This window comes from Gallinula chloropus (genome assembly GCF_964237585.1).
Source record: "Gallinula chloropus genome assembly, chromosome: 1".
NCBI classification, from domain to species: domain Eukaryota; kingdom Metazoa; phylum Chordata; class Aves; order Gruiformes; family Rallidae; genus Gallinula; species Gallinula chloropus.
In genome coordinates, this window is record NC_140085.1 from 141007941 (window position 1) to 141025501 (window position 17561).

Here is a 17561-nt window from a genome sequence, read left to right on the forward strand (position 1 = left end):
AGATCTCCATGTGTTCATACTCCTTAGCAAGAGACCCTAAAAGACCCCACATGATAAAAAAAAAACTGTGAAATACTACTGGATAAACCTGGTGGCTAGAAGCTGCAATTCTTCAAAACAACTGATGTATTTACAAGCACACCTTGATATGAACCAGCTGACCTGATAGGCATGATGGTTATGTTTATTTCCTTTCCATTCTGTTGGTTAATTGTTTTGGAGGGGTTTTTTTGGTTGTGGGGTTTTTTTGAGGTTTTTTTTTTGGTTTTTTTCACTTGTGCTGCTTTAACAGATCTACCTTTAAAAATACCAAAATACAAGCTACTCAGAACATAAGAGGAACACTTACTCCTCATGCTTACCTGAAAAGTTTTCATTTAATATCCACAGATCTGCTACAGTAGCTACTTCCACCAGCTCACCATCTGGGACAGAACCAGACCTGTCACCCAGCAGGCAGGGAAAGCCTTGCTTCCTAGCTCTGCCTCTCCACTGAGCACTTCCAAAGCAAGACGTGACTCTTAATACCCTTTCCTAACTACCGACTGTATCACTGTAATTTGAGAAAGAATACAACAAATATCTCTTGCTGCAAAGCACAATATATTCTCTTGTGCCAGTTTTCACATACTTAGTCTGGATGATCCATTTCTTTCTGGTAGAACAGATTATGGATATTAATACTAAAAGAAAAAAAAATTCAGATAAGCACAGGATACCTGCGGAGATCAGTGATGGGCAACAGGCAATTCCATGTGAATTTTTGGTGAAGCCATTTATTGGGTGAAATCACACAGACTATACACATTTGTTACTGCAAACGTGGCAAGCTAAAAAAAACTGCTAATTGGTTACGTACACTGTTTACACCCCACTGCTTGGTTAGTGATAAGGAGTTCGATAAACATGACATATCTTACAGATGAATATCGTTAGTTTACCGTTGGTGCCTAAAAGCATCCGCACACTTGCTGTTTTGACCATCTTATTATGGCTGGTTCCTAATATGTTCTGTTACTCCCAAGTACCTTCCCATAACAACTTCTTGTCATCAAGGTCCTTGTGTTTTGAGAATGTGATTATTGAAATCCTCTCACCATGAGTAACTTTTCCTATCTCGTGGGAACACGGGGATATTGTCAGTGAAGCACGAGCTAGGCTGCCGGCAGGCCTGCTGTCTTCCCCAGGCCTGCTGTCTTCCCCAACAGACACCTTCTCCTATTCTTTGTTACACTAGTGTCCACACATCCAAATGCGATAGAAATTCCTCAGCTGCCTGTTGTCCATAGTGGGAAACAAAGGCTGTCCTCCAGAATTCAGACACCAAAACAGACAAGCTGTCTCCGTAGGCATCCCAGAGCCACTCCTGATTGACAGGATTTATCCAAGGGCAGAAACAAAAAGCTGGCCAGCTCTGAATGACCAATATGCAGAACTGGGCCAGTATGAGAACAGCACATAGCATAAGATTTCAGTGACATAACTGTTCTGTTCCAAGAACACCAGTCTCCAAAAGCTTGGATTTTGATGCTTACACAGCCCTTTTTTAATTTAGCAAGCAGAATCACAGAATCGTTAAAGTTGGAAAAGACTTCCAAGATCATCTAGTCCAACCACCACAGTTGTGCGCTTTGGAGGGCTACCTGCCTGAAGCAGAAATACAATGCTGATTCTAGCTAGGAAGATGTCTGTCTCTCGAGAATTCACCTGAACAGAGCAGAGACATGTATTTCCAGTGGTGGGATAAGGGTGTCTCCTCGAAGGGGTCAGATCTAAGAAATCAAAGAAGGGAAGTTCCTAGGCCATGCTCTGAGTCACTGAGAGGCCAAAATAAAGTAGACTGCTTAAGAAATCAGTTAAGGCTGAGATTTAAATAGCTATTTGTTGGCGTTTGGGTTTTTGTTCTCTTCTAGAAAACTCTACCCACATTATGCTACAGTAGTTATCATAAATTACCTCCATAATAACATTTTCCTAGGGAAATCCAGGTTGTATTAACTAGTTTAACATGTAATAATGAAATGGTTGGCTTTACAAGAGCCAATAACCAAAGCTGAATTTCCTAGCTTCCCTTTTAGGGTACACGAATAATTGCCTGACGCACATATTCATTTTAAAACCTGCCTAATCCCTGAGGAGGAAAGGCTTTGCTTTGGTAGACCTCTGTGAGACAGACTTATCCAAAGCTAGTGGTCAGCTGATCACATCACAGCTGATATGCTCAAACTAAGCATTTTTGCTCCTCTCTCCTTACCATTGCTCTAAGGAGCATTTCAGTAGTTGGAAGAGACAGATTTGCAAGAGATTACTTGGTTCACTATTTCCACATTAAAAAAAAAGATCAGCAATTAATTAATTAATTGCATAAATTTACTCTAGTAAGATTTATATTTGTTAAAGTACTTTGCCCTCTGGTCCCTCAACCACAAGCCACATCTGGAATATACTGAGGTCAAGCTCCTGCATGGCATTTCCAGAAGTCTTCTTTAGGAAGATAATGAGATGTTCCAAAGACCATCCAGGTTTTACCAGACAAGAAGGAGAATAGGCAGGCAATAAGATGCCCTCATCAGGTAGAGATGACAAATTATTTAATAGGTTGTGGTGTTCCTACAAACTGACGAGAAAGTGACAAAGCTGTCCCTGAAGTACCTGAATGGCACCAAAATATCAAGCCCAGCACTTAAACAACATCAAAGGTAGTTTTTTTGTTTCTAAAATGATGGTGCCTTTCATCAACCTCTGATTTGAGCAAGGTTAAGTTGCACAGGTATTTTCTGAAACAATGTTGTACAAAGACTGACCACAAAGCTCACCCTAGTTACCACTATGCTAAGAGGCAAGACTTCCTTTGGGAGTTAAGGGATTATATCAACTTGTCAGGTTGCCTGTATCCCTTTCAAAAAGAAACCAGAACCCTCAGTGATTTTTTTTTGAGGCAAACACCAGCTTTTCACTATGCTCCCCAGCAGGAGGTGGGAATTCACAGGCCTTCTCCCTGTTTCTCACCGCCTCTTTTAATGCTCTCCTGCTCCTTCCCCAGAGGGGACCCATAAGGTCAGGAAACATTTATGTTGGAAATACTGTCAATTCAGCTTGTAACGCTGTCTGTTTATATTACCCTGCTTTGTAAAAGCACAAAGAGGCACTTAGAGAGTCAGGTGTGATTTATTTATACTGGCCTCATGCCGTCTGCATGTTTCTGATATTCAAAGAGAGGGGTCAAGGCAAAGTCTGTCTGAACCTCGCTGCTCACAAGGGATCCAGAGACCGGAGACGCCAACCTTTTCATTCCCCAAAACCTCCCATCCCAGGGCAGAAATGATCCATCCCCTGCAAGATGGAGCTGTTTTCTCTGTTATTTCTTCATTTTGTATCAAGTTACATTTTTACTGCTGTGCTCCAAAGAAGTTCTAAGAGTGGGAAACACTGAAGACAATGGGTTGCTGAAGGCTCTTATGCACACGAGATGCTATCTCCACAGTCACCCTGCTGTCCTCTGCTCCATGGGCAGCTCCATGAGTGCACGACCATCTGCACCAGCAGCTGGGAAGGGTAGCCCAGTGGCTGCAGCACAGCCACCCACAACATCAGCTAGGACACTCAATTTGATACCTTTTAGCAAGGAAAAAAACAGCTTTCTGCTTCAGCTACCAGAACATTGATTAAGGGAGCATGTTAGCTGCAATGGGTTATCTATGGCAGAGAAGGACCTTGTGTTTCAAAACACTCAGCATAGTCTTTCTGGTCTTGTGTGCCCTTTCTTAATTTTATTTATTTCTTTTTTTAAAAGAATGCTTTTTTAAGTAAACATGAAAGACTACACATTCACACTAAAAGACAACAAAGGTAGAAGAACACAGGGACATAAACCAAAAATGAATACACTTTGGAAAGTAAAAACCTTCCTAAGTCCCAATCATTCAAGTGAGGGTCAGGAAAACCTTTTGGCAACGTCAGCTCACAAGGAAGGAAGGGAAGAAAAAACATTTTAAGACAGTGCTGAATGAGTTAGTGAAGGAAAATACCTGGTGCAATTGCCTGCAACAATGCAAGCCTATACTTAGTGACACATGAAGTCCCTCTCTGAACCCTTTACCACAATGTTTATGGCTCATTCCTCTGCATCCCACCTTGCTCCTTTTTATTCAGGCCACTAGAGGAGATGGAAGAGACTTTAATCATCTGTTTCTTTTTGGGGAATTCCAGTGTGCTGCTACTGTCTTGGGGAAAGGAGGAACAGGCATATGAGAACACATATTCTCCCCTAAAGGATCCATCCCCAGGTCTTCAAATTCTGGTTCTTTCTTGTCCCCTGCAGCACATAAGGCTACAATGACTCTCCAGACTGGAACTGACCTGCCATTTTAGCAGAGATTCCCAAAGGTTTCTCTGGCTTCTTTGGTGACTGAATTGTTTTACAAGTGACAATGCAGGAGATGCAGAGAGAACAGATCCATGAGGCATCTCCCATCCCTACTGGCAGGTCTCACCACCTTGCTATGCCTGACACACTTGGCATTGGTGTGGAGGGGAGAAGGTGCCTGAGGATTGTACAGCCTGGAGCACCAAATGGACTGTGGGAGCAGTAGGATTTGAGCTCTCCCATCTGGTTGCTCCCCCAGCAGCTTCTCCCTCAGCTGGAGGGAGGTGGGTAGGTAGGAGGGCAGCTTTTGTGGCCTTCCCTGCTGTCAACCTGCTTCCCAAATCTGCCAGTACATTTTCTGCTGGTGAGAGAGCATTGAGGCAACCACATGAAGAAAGGACGTCTTAGGAAAACCAGTCTGCTCAGAGTCAGCAGAGGCTCCAGCCAAGACACTTCATAAGTACAGAAGTCAAAAGATTGGTAAAATTTAAAATAAGTACTTTTGGGTTTTTCCCTCAACTTCTCTCTCCTTAAAAAGTGAAAGAAATGCCCAGAACCACACGCAGACCTGAAAGGAAATTGCAGCTACAAAGACAGCCTCCTTGAACAGCAGATATATGCTTGAGAGAGTGCTAGGAATTGCATATTGCATCTTGCTGCTGTGTTTAAAGGAAAAAAACAACCCACAAAAACCCACCAAGAAAACCTAACTCAGAACCTTATAATCTTCCTCAAAGCTTTGCAAATGTGAGGCCTGATTGCACTTGGGAGCAGAACATTCACAAAATAGGGCATCCACCCTGATGTCATGGCACCAATTGATCTCCTTACCTCCTCACATTAAAGCACCCACTGTAATGGATCTATGGATCTTACCAGAAGAGAGAAACATTCCAAGCAGAGAATTAAACACAAACCCCACTCATACAGAGGTGAACATTCCAATTTACCAAATTATGTGATGTTAAGCTTGATTCAAAATAGAAGAAGTGGGAAGTTTCATTATTAAACCCTACATATATGTGCGCACAGGTATAAGAAGAAAGTCTTTACTTACAACAAAGATAAGATAAAAAGCCTCATCTCCCCACGATTCAGAAAAAAAATAGTTAAAACCCTTAACTACAAATCTTGGAATCCATCCTACACAAATAATGCAGTGGGAGTGTGTGTGTGTGCTTGCAAAGGAAGAAGTGGATGTTTGCATGTGAATTATACACATTAATCAGAAACTAAGGGAGACAATGAAGCTGCAGTTGTACAGTGAACACTAGTTTACACCAGTAACCCTTTTCTAGCAGGTCACTCAGCTACCACAATGACACCAAGAAGTGACTGCTGAGTAAATGGATAGGGCAAAGTGATTAATCAATGGAACATAAGTTGGACTCTCTCCCAGTCCTCACAGGCTATGCAGACTCATCAGAATCAAGGCCGGTTTTAGGCCAGACAGATACCTTAAATCATAAGAACATAAAAAGGCAGAGGAGGGAACGAGGAGGAGGAGTACAGAGAGGAGTCTACAATACAAAAGAAAGAGGCAGAAATGAAGTTTTACCTCTGGAATCCAGAGAGCACAGCTCACATGTGCCCACTTGGTCCCTGTCCTGGTAGCTTTCATGGCACCTCCTCTTTTGGGACACAGGAGACACTGAGGATGTATTCCCAGGACACAGGTGCGACACAGCCAACTCCCTTCGGGTACTTTTAGGATTCCATAGCATGCCTTGGAGGAAAACAGGGATTGAAGTCACTGTGCTGATACGATCTCACACACAAGCATTAATATCCATACAGACCCAAAGCTTTCAAATACTATAGGCACAATTTGGCCTTTATTCAATCCTTCTCCAATTTCTTTACCTTAAAACGAGTCAAATGATCAAAGAGATAAACAGCCTTTAAAGCAAAATCTTTTTAATGCTGGTTTCTTTTTAAAACGTATGCTGTTATTTGTTTATAGCATAAAACATACCCATTGTGATTGCACACCACCACTAGTATTAAAATCTTTATCTTCCCTTTTGGTGACTTTTAAATATCCAAAGCACAAAACATAGACACTTATTTAAAATTAGCTTCTGCATCTAATCCTTTTTTTATAAAAAATAAAATCACAATTTCCTACCACTAATAACTTTCCACTCTAATGTAATTCTATTTAGATGTTAAAGGATATGAGCTGTTTGACCAAAGACCATTTCCTACAACATGAAATTACCTTTGTGGCTACAGTTCTGTGAATTGTTTGTAACTTTAAATATTTATATGCTATTACAGCAAAAATCACAGCATATACTGAAATAATGAGGTACTGGGGTTTATGCCTATTTCCTGAGTGATTCCATTCAACTGCTCCAAACAAAAACTTTATCAAAAGGGTGGCTGGCTTGCAGAGGTAATCTCAGCATTCCTAACACCATCTTTGAGAAAAGTAACACTGAAAGCCTCAACAGAACAGGATCAGTAGTTGTATCCAGTGTAGATTCAAATCTAGTACAAAAATCCCACACTTGCCTTTCCAGCCTTCCGATTATAAGCTCTTAGTATTTACTATGAAGTGCCATCATAAAACACTGCACAGTTATGTCAGGCCTGTACAGAGAGGGACTTTCCTGAATGAAATCCTGTATTATGGAAAACATCAAGACCGAGTAACCTAAAACTTATGTCAAATCCCAACAGGGGGAGCTGTAATCTAAATTTTACAAGTTACCTTTTCCCCCCCCCTTCTCATGTGGCACATTCCTACCAGCATTCTTTCTACTACTAACACAGAAGAGGCATTGCACCCAAGATCACATTTAAGTGGTTGGAAATGGGACTGCAACGATTTTCTAATTTAAGCCAACTAACGGGTGGAGGAGGCCTAGACTAATAAATCAGGAACTTCACGGTGTCTCTGAGCTGGCACGATTAGGACACCTGAAGGAGGAAATTTCTTGCACTCTCCTCCCCCTCCAAACTGTGTGATGACAAACAGACCTGAGACCACGAAGCGAATTAGAGCCAATCCAGATTAGACATCGAGTGATTTTCTGTTGTCGTTAGGATTAGCTCTAGCTCAGAGGGTCTGGCACGGAGAAGGGTGAGGAGGAAGGAAGCAGCAGGCCATCAGCTCAAGCTCCACTGTCAGCAGGCAACCACGAGCCTCTAACTGCAAATTCATCACGGCTTTAGAACAGGCACAAGGCAGGGGCTGAAGCAGGCAGCCCAGCAGCCGACTGTATGCCTGTCACCGGCCACGTTACCGGCGCTCAGGCTCACGCGGCTGCTTCACGCGGTGAATCAGCCCGGGAAAGCAGCCGGGCTGGACGCCAGCCCACCGCGAGCGGGGAGATGACAGGTCCTTTTTCAGCCAGATACACTTCTCCAGTATTGCTTGCAGTTGGTATAAAAATACATTTAAAAAAAAAAATACCCTCCTCAGTCTCTTTTCAATTTATAGCAAAAAGCCCTTCCAGAACAGGACGTGCAGAAACCACAGGACTCATATCCCTGTTTTGATTTTAAAGGATGCCTCTGCCTTGACTATGCTGAGCTCAGTCAGAATAAAGCCTTGGCTGCATCTGAAACACTATAAACGTGAGCAACATTCAGACTGAGAGCACAGTTAGTGCAGATGCTTCTGCCTTCTAAAAAAGATCAGTCTGTTTAAGTGCCTACATGTGGTTTCAGATGGCTAAATTTGGACAGCCCGTGTCTGGCCAATTGACTATTCAGTCATGGAGGAAAAACCCCAGCTCTAAAACAAATCATCTTTAGATTCTTCACATATAGGGCAAGGCAGCATATCCTGCCCTGTTTATCTTCAAAAGCAGGTTTAATAATAGTGGAAAAAATTGTTTATGGTCACAGAGGAAGTACTGCAAGTCTCAAGAACACACTTTGTGTTCCTATTAGACTGCAGATGTCCACATATTTACCAAGCTAGGCCACTTAACCTACTTAACTATCAGGGTACCAAAATTCAACTTAGTATATGTCTTGGTTTTGGCTGGGATAGAGTTCATTTTCTTCCTAGCAGCTGGCATACTTTTGGATTTAGGATGAGAATAATGTTGATAGCACACTAATATATTAGTAGTTGCCAAGCAGTCAAGGACTTATCTGCTTTTCACACTGTCCTGCCAAGGAGAAGGCGGGGGGTGCCCACGAAGCTGACCCAACTGGCCAAGGGGATATTCCATACCATGTGACATCCTGCTCTGTTTATAAGCAGGGAACTGGTCAGGAGGCAGCACGGTTCAGGAACTAGGTTGGCATTGGTTCCAGATGGTGAGCAACTCTGCTGTGCATCACTTGTTTTGTATATTATCAGCATCATCACTATTACTATTTTCCTTTTCTTTCCTATTAAGACACTTTTACCTCAACCCACACGTTCTCCCTTTTTCTTTTCAATTCTCTCCCCCATCCCCCTGGGGGTGTAGGGGGGAGCGAGCCAACAGCTGTGTGGTTGTTTTAGCTGCCTGCTGGGTTAAATCATGACAGCTTTCCACCACCCTTCACGCACAGAGAAATTATGAAGCCCTCCAATTAATGTGTAACAGTAGCTTAAATACCACACTGGCCAACATAAACTGATACCACAGGGCAACACCAACACTTCTGCAGGAACTTACCTGATGAACACAAATATTACACTTGTCGCAAAACACCATGTCATTCCCATCTTCGCTGTCAGGGGACCGGCACACATCACAGATGACATCCTCATCATACTCGATACCCAGCCCTTCTTCAGTCTCAATAGCATGGTTCATGTTCTCATGGCAGTGCCGTTCCAGCACTTCAATTGTCTTTTCCATTGTGTTTTCATCCAGGGGCCCGCATCCTGCAGCAGAGGGAAGGGGGATTAGAGGACAGTCGCGTGCCTTGACAGAGCCTGAGATGCAAGAAGAGATAAGGACAGCTTCTACCCAACAGCTCTCCCATCACACATCCTAAAAATAAATAAATAAAAAATAAACCCTTTTTCACCCATTGGCTAATTGTAGCATTGCCTTACAAATACAAGTAGAAATACTGCTGGAGTAAAAGTTTAAGTTGTACACAAAATGTAAGACTGCACCTCAAAGAGAACACCACAGCATGGAAGACTGACAGCAGCTTGTGTAACTGCAAGCTGCTCCCATACAGCCCTCTCTCCACCTCCACTACTTTAAAAAAAACTAACAACATCTAAAATCACACACAGTGTTCTTCCAAACACTAGCTTCCTAGGAAGTAAAACTTACCATGAACACTTTAGATCTTATAAGGACACAGAAGTTGCCACCACCCAGCACCATCCAATACACTACTTGAGTTATCAGCGTGATGGATATAAAAAGTGCTTTTATAGTTTTGTTGAGATAGTTTTAAAAAAATAAACTACGCTGCTGGCAATACCTGTTGTCTGTTCACTTGACCTCTACACATACCACATGCTATGTACACTTTACAACTGATCAAACTTGGCACAAGCAGAACCATCTGAAAAGGATTTGCTAAGAGACTGCCCCACAGCTTGCAGCTTCAAGATATACACTGTCTAAGAAACCCTACGATGTCCACAGCTACAAGAAATCTCCAAACCACATCATCTCAAAATCCTCAGTCAAAAATGTTGCTGCTGCTCATAGTTCACTATTTACTCACATCTTCAAGGCTTGGGATGTTCATGTAACATTAATGTCAAAGGCTAACATTAACTGATGGACTACACACAAAAATACCACTGCTAACATGGTTTTTTTTTGTTGCAACAGGGAAATGGAAAAGATAAATGCTGATACAAAGTGTCTTCTACTACTAGACTGTGTTCTCTACTGCCTGGGTATTTTCAGACTCCATGCAGTCAACAATCAATCCAGACAAGCTCGTTGCTCAAGAGATATGTCTAGGCAGATCTTGAAAGTGTTCATGGATGAAGATCTCTCTCACAGAAAAGCTCTGCTTTTGCTAACAGCATCTCTGTAAGCCTGGGAAGCTTGTCCTTGCTTCTACCTCTTACGTGGATCCTTTGGCACTGGAGCTCAGTCATGAATCCCCTCCTTCAGCAAACTGGTCTCCTGACACATCTTGTTTTCCTTCGTGTCTGGATGAATCTTTCTTGTGCTTGGAGGAGACCATCCTCAAAGTCCTGCTAGCTCTCTCTTGCAGTTCCACTCTTAAGAGCTGCCTCCTAGATGCCATCTACCAGTTACCCAAATTAAGTACAAACCTGCTCTCTAGAAGCCCAGAGCCAGGGAGCTACCTTCCTCTCCTCACTCCCCTCAGGATGTCAGTCACCACTATTTTGCAGCTACTACAGCCAACGTCACCAGCGATTATCACATCCTTACAGGTTCTTCCTTTTTTGTGAACAGCAAAACCAAGAGACCCTAATTATCTTTTGCCCACCCATCCTTCACAAAGGCTCTACAATCATTCATGGATGAAGACAGGCCACACAAGCTATTTCACCACCTCATTCCAGCGATAATTCCAAGATTATTTTCCATAGCTCAATGCCCCTCTTTGCCTGCTATGACTACCACAACTCGCATGGAAAAAAGCAAGTTTACTCAGCTAATTTTAAACAAGCTAACATGTGCAAAACTTAATTACTCTGTTAAGAACCCAGCAGGCAAGCTCCTCAGAGCTCTGAATTTGTAGCAATATTATGCTCAAGTTTAAGAAATGGAAACATCTGCTTTTCCATACAAAAATTTCAACTCTGAAGTCCTAAAATTACTTCCACCTGGTGTGGGCTTTTTCTCTCCTGCCTCAGTCTGCAGGAGTCGCACTTGATTTTAGAGGATGTTTTCAGGCAAAACAGGTAAAACATAAAGCATTAACAGATTGAGAAAGTCGTTGCTTTAAGCATATTTACCTCCTGTTTTTCTTCACATTTCCATTCAATTCTCATTCAGAGATCTTCAAGAGATCTCACACAGCCAACTACGACTCAAACAGCAGAAATTAACCACTGCTTTAAAAATTAGAACACGTTGTGAAATTACCCATTTCTGTAAGCTCTTCATTCAGCTCCTGAAGCCAAAAGATGTCCATGTCATCCAAGTCATAGCGACACACAGATTCTGCCAGTTCCAAAATGTTGATGTAACCTGGTTCTGTGGGCTCCTGGCTGGAACAGTGGATGTATTTCCTGGGTCGTGTATACAGTACTTCTTTCACCTTTTCTGCTACAACCCTAGAGCGAAGAAAAGAAATATTTACAGCTTTCCAAGGCTCACATCCTTCGAAGACATGCTACAAGTGTGAAGAAACCTAGTGTTTCACAGACTTTTAAGCTAGCCGCTAAGCATAGCCAGGCTAGGGAAACAGGATCCTGTAAATGTCATTTCTTCAAATAAAATGTGCTAAGGTTTGCTATGTATACAGGATCCTTTTTAAGAGTGTGAGCCTATGCATGTAATTCTCAATGTAACAAACGCTACCAGCGCCATGATGCAAGCGTTTCTGAAACCCACAGAAAGTATTATGCACAACCCCCCCCCAACAATCTTTGTTCTATATTCTACTCCAATGATAGAAGGAAACCTTGCCAACCGATTTCTTGAAAATACCAGCTTTTTCACGAAAGCTTAATTTATTCTACTGCAGTGTGCTCGTGAGGGAGAGAGAGAGAGAGATATATGCTTGCTCTTCAGTTGTGATAAACAGTCTACATTTATTTTGTAAATGACACTTTATCCATGTTAAAAATGTATTACTTGCATTATGTAAAAGCCATTCTGATGCCAAGCAAAAACATAAAGGGAAAAACCCCAACCAACAGCAAAGAATTATCCAGGAAGCAAAGGAGGAAAATACTGTTGTTTTCAATCTTTCAAGTAGTTTTAGAGATAAAACTCAGCATGTGATTAGTGAACTAGTCTATGGGAATGGAAAGACTGACTTTAGCTAGATAACATAAATCTTTCTCCAAATTCAATGAAAGAGGCCCTGCCTGTGAAAGGAAGCCAGGGAGATACAGAGTGGAATGGTGCCATGCGTGAGCAGCTCGGCATGCTTTCTCGAGCTAACCCTCCACATGACAAGGAGAAAAGAAAAGCTGTGGGAAATAAGGCAAGAGGAGCAAAGAAGGAGCAAGCAGCAGTCAAGCAGTACCCCACGTAATTTTTACTGGACAACACAGGTTGTTAACGTTAGCACAAACAATGTTGTTCTGCCATTCTTCCTCCCCTTCACCTTACTCATTTTTTCCCTCTCATTCCCTTGAGAGTTTTATTTTTCCCAGGTCCAGCCAAATCTATAGCAATTTTTTTTCCTCTAATGTAATACCAGTGATATGAGATGCAATATATTTATTTTTAATAACTTGGTACTGACAATAGCCCCAGTGGAAATTAAATTACGCTGGCATCAGCGCTTTCACCGGACAATTCATTTATCTTCGTCTCAAAGACCACGCTGGCAATAACATTTCTATGTTGAAACACCCTCTGCTTCCACCAGGAAGAGTTGCAGGAGTAGAGCATTATGTTTTTGTAGTCTAAGCACAGTGTAAGAGAACAAAAGGTTCTCTCTTGATAGTGAGATCACTGAGCTTCAATCATATTAAGCATTTCTTTGTGGCAAGAGAAGGCAGAAAGGGTTAAAGCCCTGGCAACAAAAACTAAGTTTAGGAACAAGTGAGTAACTATCAAATGTCAGTAAGTACTGTCTACTGCTCTATAACATCACATTTTATACAGAAGCCTTTCAAGTAACATGTAGAAGATTTGGGTTTATTTTTATTTTATTAAATTCACCACACTTGAAGGAGAAAACAGTTTTTAATCCACAGCAAGGTGTGACTCAAGAAAAGAGATCCCCTTTCTAAACTCACAATACAGATACGGTAACAGTGTACAGACAGAACCAGATCTTGACTGAAGCGCCACAGAACTGTGTTCCAAATTGGTACTCACTCAAAGAACATGCCTGAAGGCTGCTGCACTAAAGAAGATTTAAATATAATAGCAGAGAAAAGTTGACTGTGTTTAGACATCCAACTTTTGGGAGACCATCTTCTCTAAGTCAACGTTTTGTGCAGGCGATCTACGCTTGTTTGCCATTACCTGAGAGAAGGCTGTGGAATGGTTTCTGGGCTGGCTGGAACCTGAACCCCTTTCTCCCATTCTTGTTTCCACGTGTCTGCAAAGATGTAATACTCGTCAGGGTTGACATGGTGAGAATCCGGTAGTTTCATGGCACTAATGAGATCCTTGCGGAACACCTGCAAGAAACACCAGGGAGAAGAGCGGCTTGAGGAAGGGCGCTGCACTAAAGGCACCTGTAGCTATTTCTCTTAACCCACGCTGAAACAACACACATACCTGAGGAATTTTTGAGAGTCCCAACACACAGACAAGTCATTTTGAAATCACCTAGACTATTAACTCTCAGTGTATCAGGTGCAGAACAACAAGAGGTTTATGCTAACTCGAAGCCACACAGCTGGCCCGAAGGCTGATCACAATGAAGGCAACTGTTGCAGCCAGCCAGGAAGGGAAAGGAGGCCTGCACCTGGTTTAAGACCCCTTATTGTATCAAAGAGCTTGTTTACTCTCCAGTCTGTAGGCTTTATCCTAACATAGATAAAAGTAGCATATCCTTTTCCTTCATAAAGTTCTGCTACTTTAAACTGTCATATTCATCATGGCTACCAACAGTTACCATGGCAGAACTGGTGTACAGGCACTTGTTCATTTATTAAAACCACTTCAAGTTTTACTGGTCAGGATCTCTGGGATCAAAGAGGAACAGCCGCCTTTGCTGAAACATGAGACCCACGATGCTCCGTGCCTGACCCCCAGCCTCAGCATCCTTTAGCAAACCTATATGATGAAACAAAGCAAACCCACCAGTGACAAACCTCCAGACATAACATTCAACTCTTGTTTCAAGAGAATGAACTTTCTAGGAGCATATAACCACGATTATCAGCCATCTCAAAGCTTGATGTCTGTATCTGTCAAATACAGGTGCATATAATTTAAACAAAGGGCACATGCACCCCCTTGTGGGTTTACTTTTTTCTTAGATTTTGGGGGGTTTTTTCTTCCACAGCTACACTGCACCAGTTTAACATTCGCAAGAGCAAAACAGTGACTGTGGCACGGTGTTAGGGAGACATCACAACTAATTAGCTGTATTATCATAACGAGAAATCAAATCCTCAAAGGGCAATAAAATGAAATGGAAAGTATTCCTGCAATAAGCTGTGGCAGGTTGAACTCTGTTCTTACCAATTCAGTTTTACAGCCAGAAGAGTAATAAAATATCTTCAAGCCAAATATCTTCATGTACCCTTTTCAATTTGACAGCACCAGACCAGTTATGCCTACGACAAGAATTCTCAGCTGTTCTTGGAAATCATCAAGTACACTTTATTAAAAAAGGCTCTGTGCTAAAAACAGGTATTGAAATTGGCTGCCAGTGACCTGGAACATCGGTGTTACTTCATTATGTCTTATAACTGCATCTCAACGTGGGCTGTCGAGAGCAAGCTGACCAAGGGGATTCAAAACTACAGGCTCAAGGCTCTCTTATTTGCTCCTGATGCTTTATCTGCTTTGGTTCAGACCAGGCTGTTCGCTGTAGCCTTCTGCATAACATTCCTCAGGTACCTAACAGGCTTGTGGTAAAATCAGAACGACAAGACTGAAAGCAGTAAGACTGCAAGCATCCATTTTTTTCCCAAGCAGTATGTGCACACACTAGAAATAAAATGCAAAATGCTTTATGCCACTTAAAAGGCATTTTCATTTTCTGTGTTACAGGTACAGAACCAGGATTATGACAAACACTAACATGGCACAATTCCAATGATCTCTAGAAGGCAAAAATAATCCAATAAACGAGGAGTGCAACGACTGGTTTAATTATCAGGAAAGATATTCCTCAAAACTTATCCAAGGTAAGTGCTTTGCAAACCAAAGAGTTTTCTGACACATCAAGTACGTTTTACTTCAGTGATCAGCCTCAAGGCTATGATCAAGGAAAAGACACATCAGGATTTAGATAGCCAGCTTTTCCTTATGGGATTTGTTTGGTTTTCTTTCAAATAAGTGTCCAAAAACAAACAATGCAGTTGCTTAATACTAACTGTATCCATAAAGCAACAGCCAGGCCGCTCCACAGCATATACTGTCCTCTTGGCAAGGGCCACCTTCACTTCCACAGTTAGCCCAGGCAGCGCAGTGGTCACCTTTCAAACAGCCAAACCCAGTTCTATTTCCTACCATACACAAACTACAACCTTTCAGCTTCTATTTTAATATCAGTTCTTAACATCACACATATTAAGGCAACCTGAAAAAGGAGCATACCAGGTCTAAGCTATCAAGGTTTACATCACCATCGTAATCTTAAGCATTTTGTTGAGAAATTAATTATTTCACATTTTAGAGCTGGGACTTAAATCTAGAAGATGAGACCTTGTTCTTTGGTTCAAGATTAGCTTTTTGCTCTGGAGTATAAGTTTGCTTGGATTTGCTGAGGCAGTGAGAACTTAAGTCACCTCTGCAGAGATGCACTGCTGTCTCCAAAGCCTTTAAAAGCTAAATTCTATATAAACTCTCCATAAGTAAGGATGCTTTGCCCTCACACGCCCCCCCAGCACTAACACACCAAGCACTAATGATATCACAGGGCTGCAGAAGATATGGTTCATATGCTTTATTTGTTTTTCAGACTTCTGAGTCCCATTGGAAACGATGCTAGAAGAGTATGTCCAAGGAAAATTAACTTCTTAGTTTTTGGTGAAGCATTTATAAAATGATTCTGTCTATGACTAACCCAAACTCCTCTGGAAGCGCTCTGCGAAAACTCAATACCTGTTTTTCCTCACAGGACCCTCCTGTGCCTACTCTGCAAATAAATTAACCCTGTGAAACAAACCCACTATTCTGTGTGAAGTGCCATTATGCAGTAAAGGTATCAGAGAGGATACAAACAATGCTATAGAGAAATACAGTAAGGTATGAGCAACAAACCCTCAGCAGGTCTTGACAATACAACACAAACCCTGCAAAAATCAGGTCTGCACAGCCAGGCACCTTTTGTCATGAACACTACACACCTAAATCCACATTAAAAAGGAAGGGGGCAAGGGAGAGTGGAAGAGAAAACAACAACCAATAAACCAGAGTCAAATACCTTTTCAAACACCCTTCTGCAAGCTACTAGAGCTGAGTTATTCCAAAGCCCATTGCTCATTCATCTTGTCTTGCCCCAACACACGTGTGAGGGAAAACAAACCGATGGTGTCATCTCTTAGAAGTGGAAAGCAGCACATACTCCTTTTTGTGGCACTGAGCTTTCAGATACTTTGCCTATGTGCTTACAAACCCCCAACAAGGGTAAGCAGCTTGTCACAGGTGCCTAGGCCACCACTGGGAACTGTAACCTATAATTTACTTAAACCTTGGAGGTGACTACTCTGTTTTTACAATCAAAGTGTGATTTCTGCTGGATTGCATGTAATTGCTTCAGTCCCAGGGCAGAGCCTGGAGTGAGTAAGCAACACTTGTTTCTGTTCCTCATGTCCACCACTCAGGGAATCAGAAGGCCCATTGCTCTAGAAACACAGAACTAGGACTTTTAAAAGGCAGAAGGGGAACTACTATGCCCCAGTCCTGTTCCCTCCAAGAGTGTACTGTCACAAATCTCTTCCAGAAAACAGTGTGTGATGAGGGGCAATATCTTCTCTAACCAGATAAAGTTGAAACAGTTAGTATTTTCCTGAATTCTTCATCTACCTCACAATCCATCTCAAAGGCCAGCTTTGAATTCTGAGTGTCAAACAGGCAAACTCAGTGGGCACTTTCTGTAAATATAAAGTAAATTACACAAGAGTTCTTAATCCTATGTGGGGTCAAATAATCTTCTTTTGTTCACCTTTGAAAGGTTCTAGTAACATTCTTAGTCCCATAAGCAACCATAAGGATTAAAGCTTACTCTGCTATTGAAGCTCTTAAAAGTTAAACGCACTTAGAGAGCAGCAGTTTACACCTAAATTCACCTTATAAATAAAAAACCCAAAAGCCAAATTGTAGTATGACCTATTACAAGAGTAATATAGCCACATTGTAACTAAGCATAGATAATTTCACAGCATGTGCAAAAGACTGCCCAGTTCTGGAGGATGAAGCTCTAAGGACAAAATTCAGTGGGCTCATCCTGGAGAGAGAACATTTTTCCTGTTAATACCTTGTAA

The 17561-nt window shown here is 41.9% G+C and overlaps 1 protein-coding gene across 1 annotated transcript in view; it reads right to left on the reverse strand.

The window, feature by feature from the left end:
- JADE3 (jade family PHD finger 3) overlaps positions 1 to 17561 on the reverse strand; it is a 33192-nt gene that overhangs the window by 7597 nt on the left and 8034 nt on the right. The window contains exons 3-6 of the mRNA XM_084276755.1: positions 13420 to 13577; positions 11356 to 11546; positions 8992 to 9203; positions 5925 to 6092 (exon numbers count right to left, since the gene is read on the reverse strand). Coding sequence (XP_084132881.1) covers positions 5925 to 6092; positions 8992 to 9203; positions 11356 to 11546; positions 13420 to 13577 — 729 coding nt within the window. The remainder of the gene's footprint in view (positions 1 to 5924; positions 6093 to 8991; positions 9204 to 11355; positions 11547 to 13419; positions 13578 to 17561) is intronic.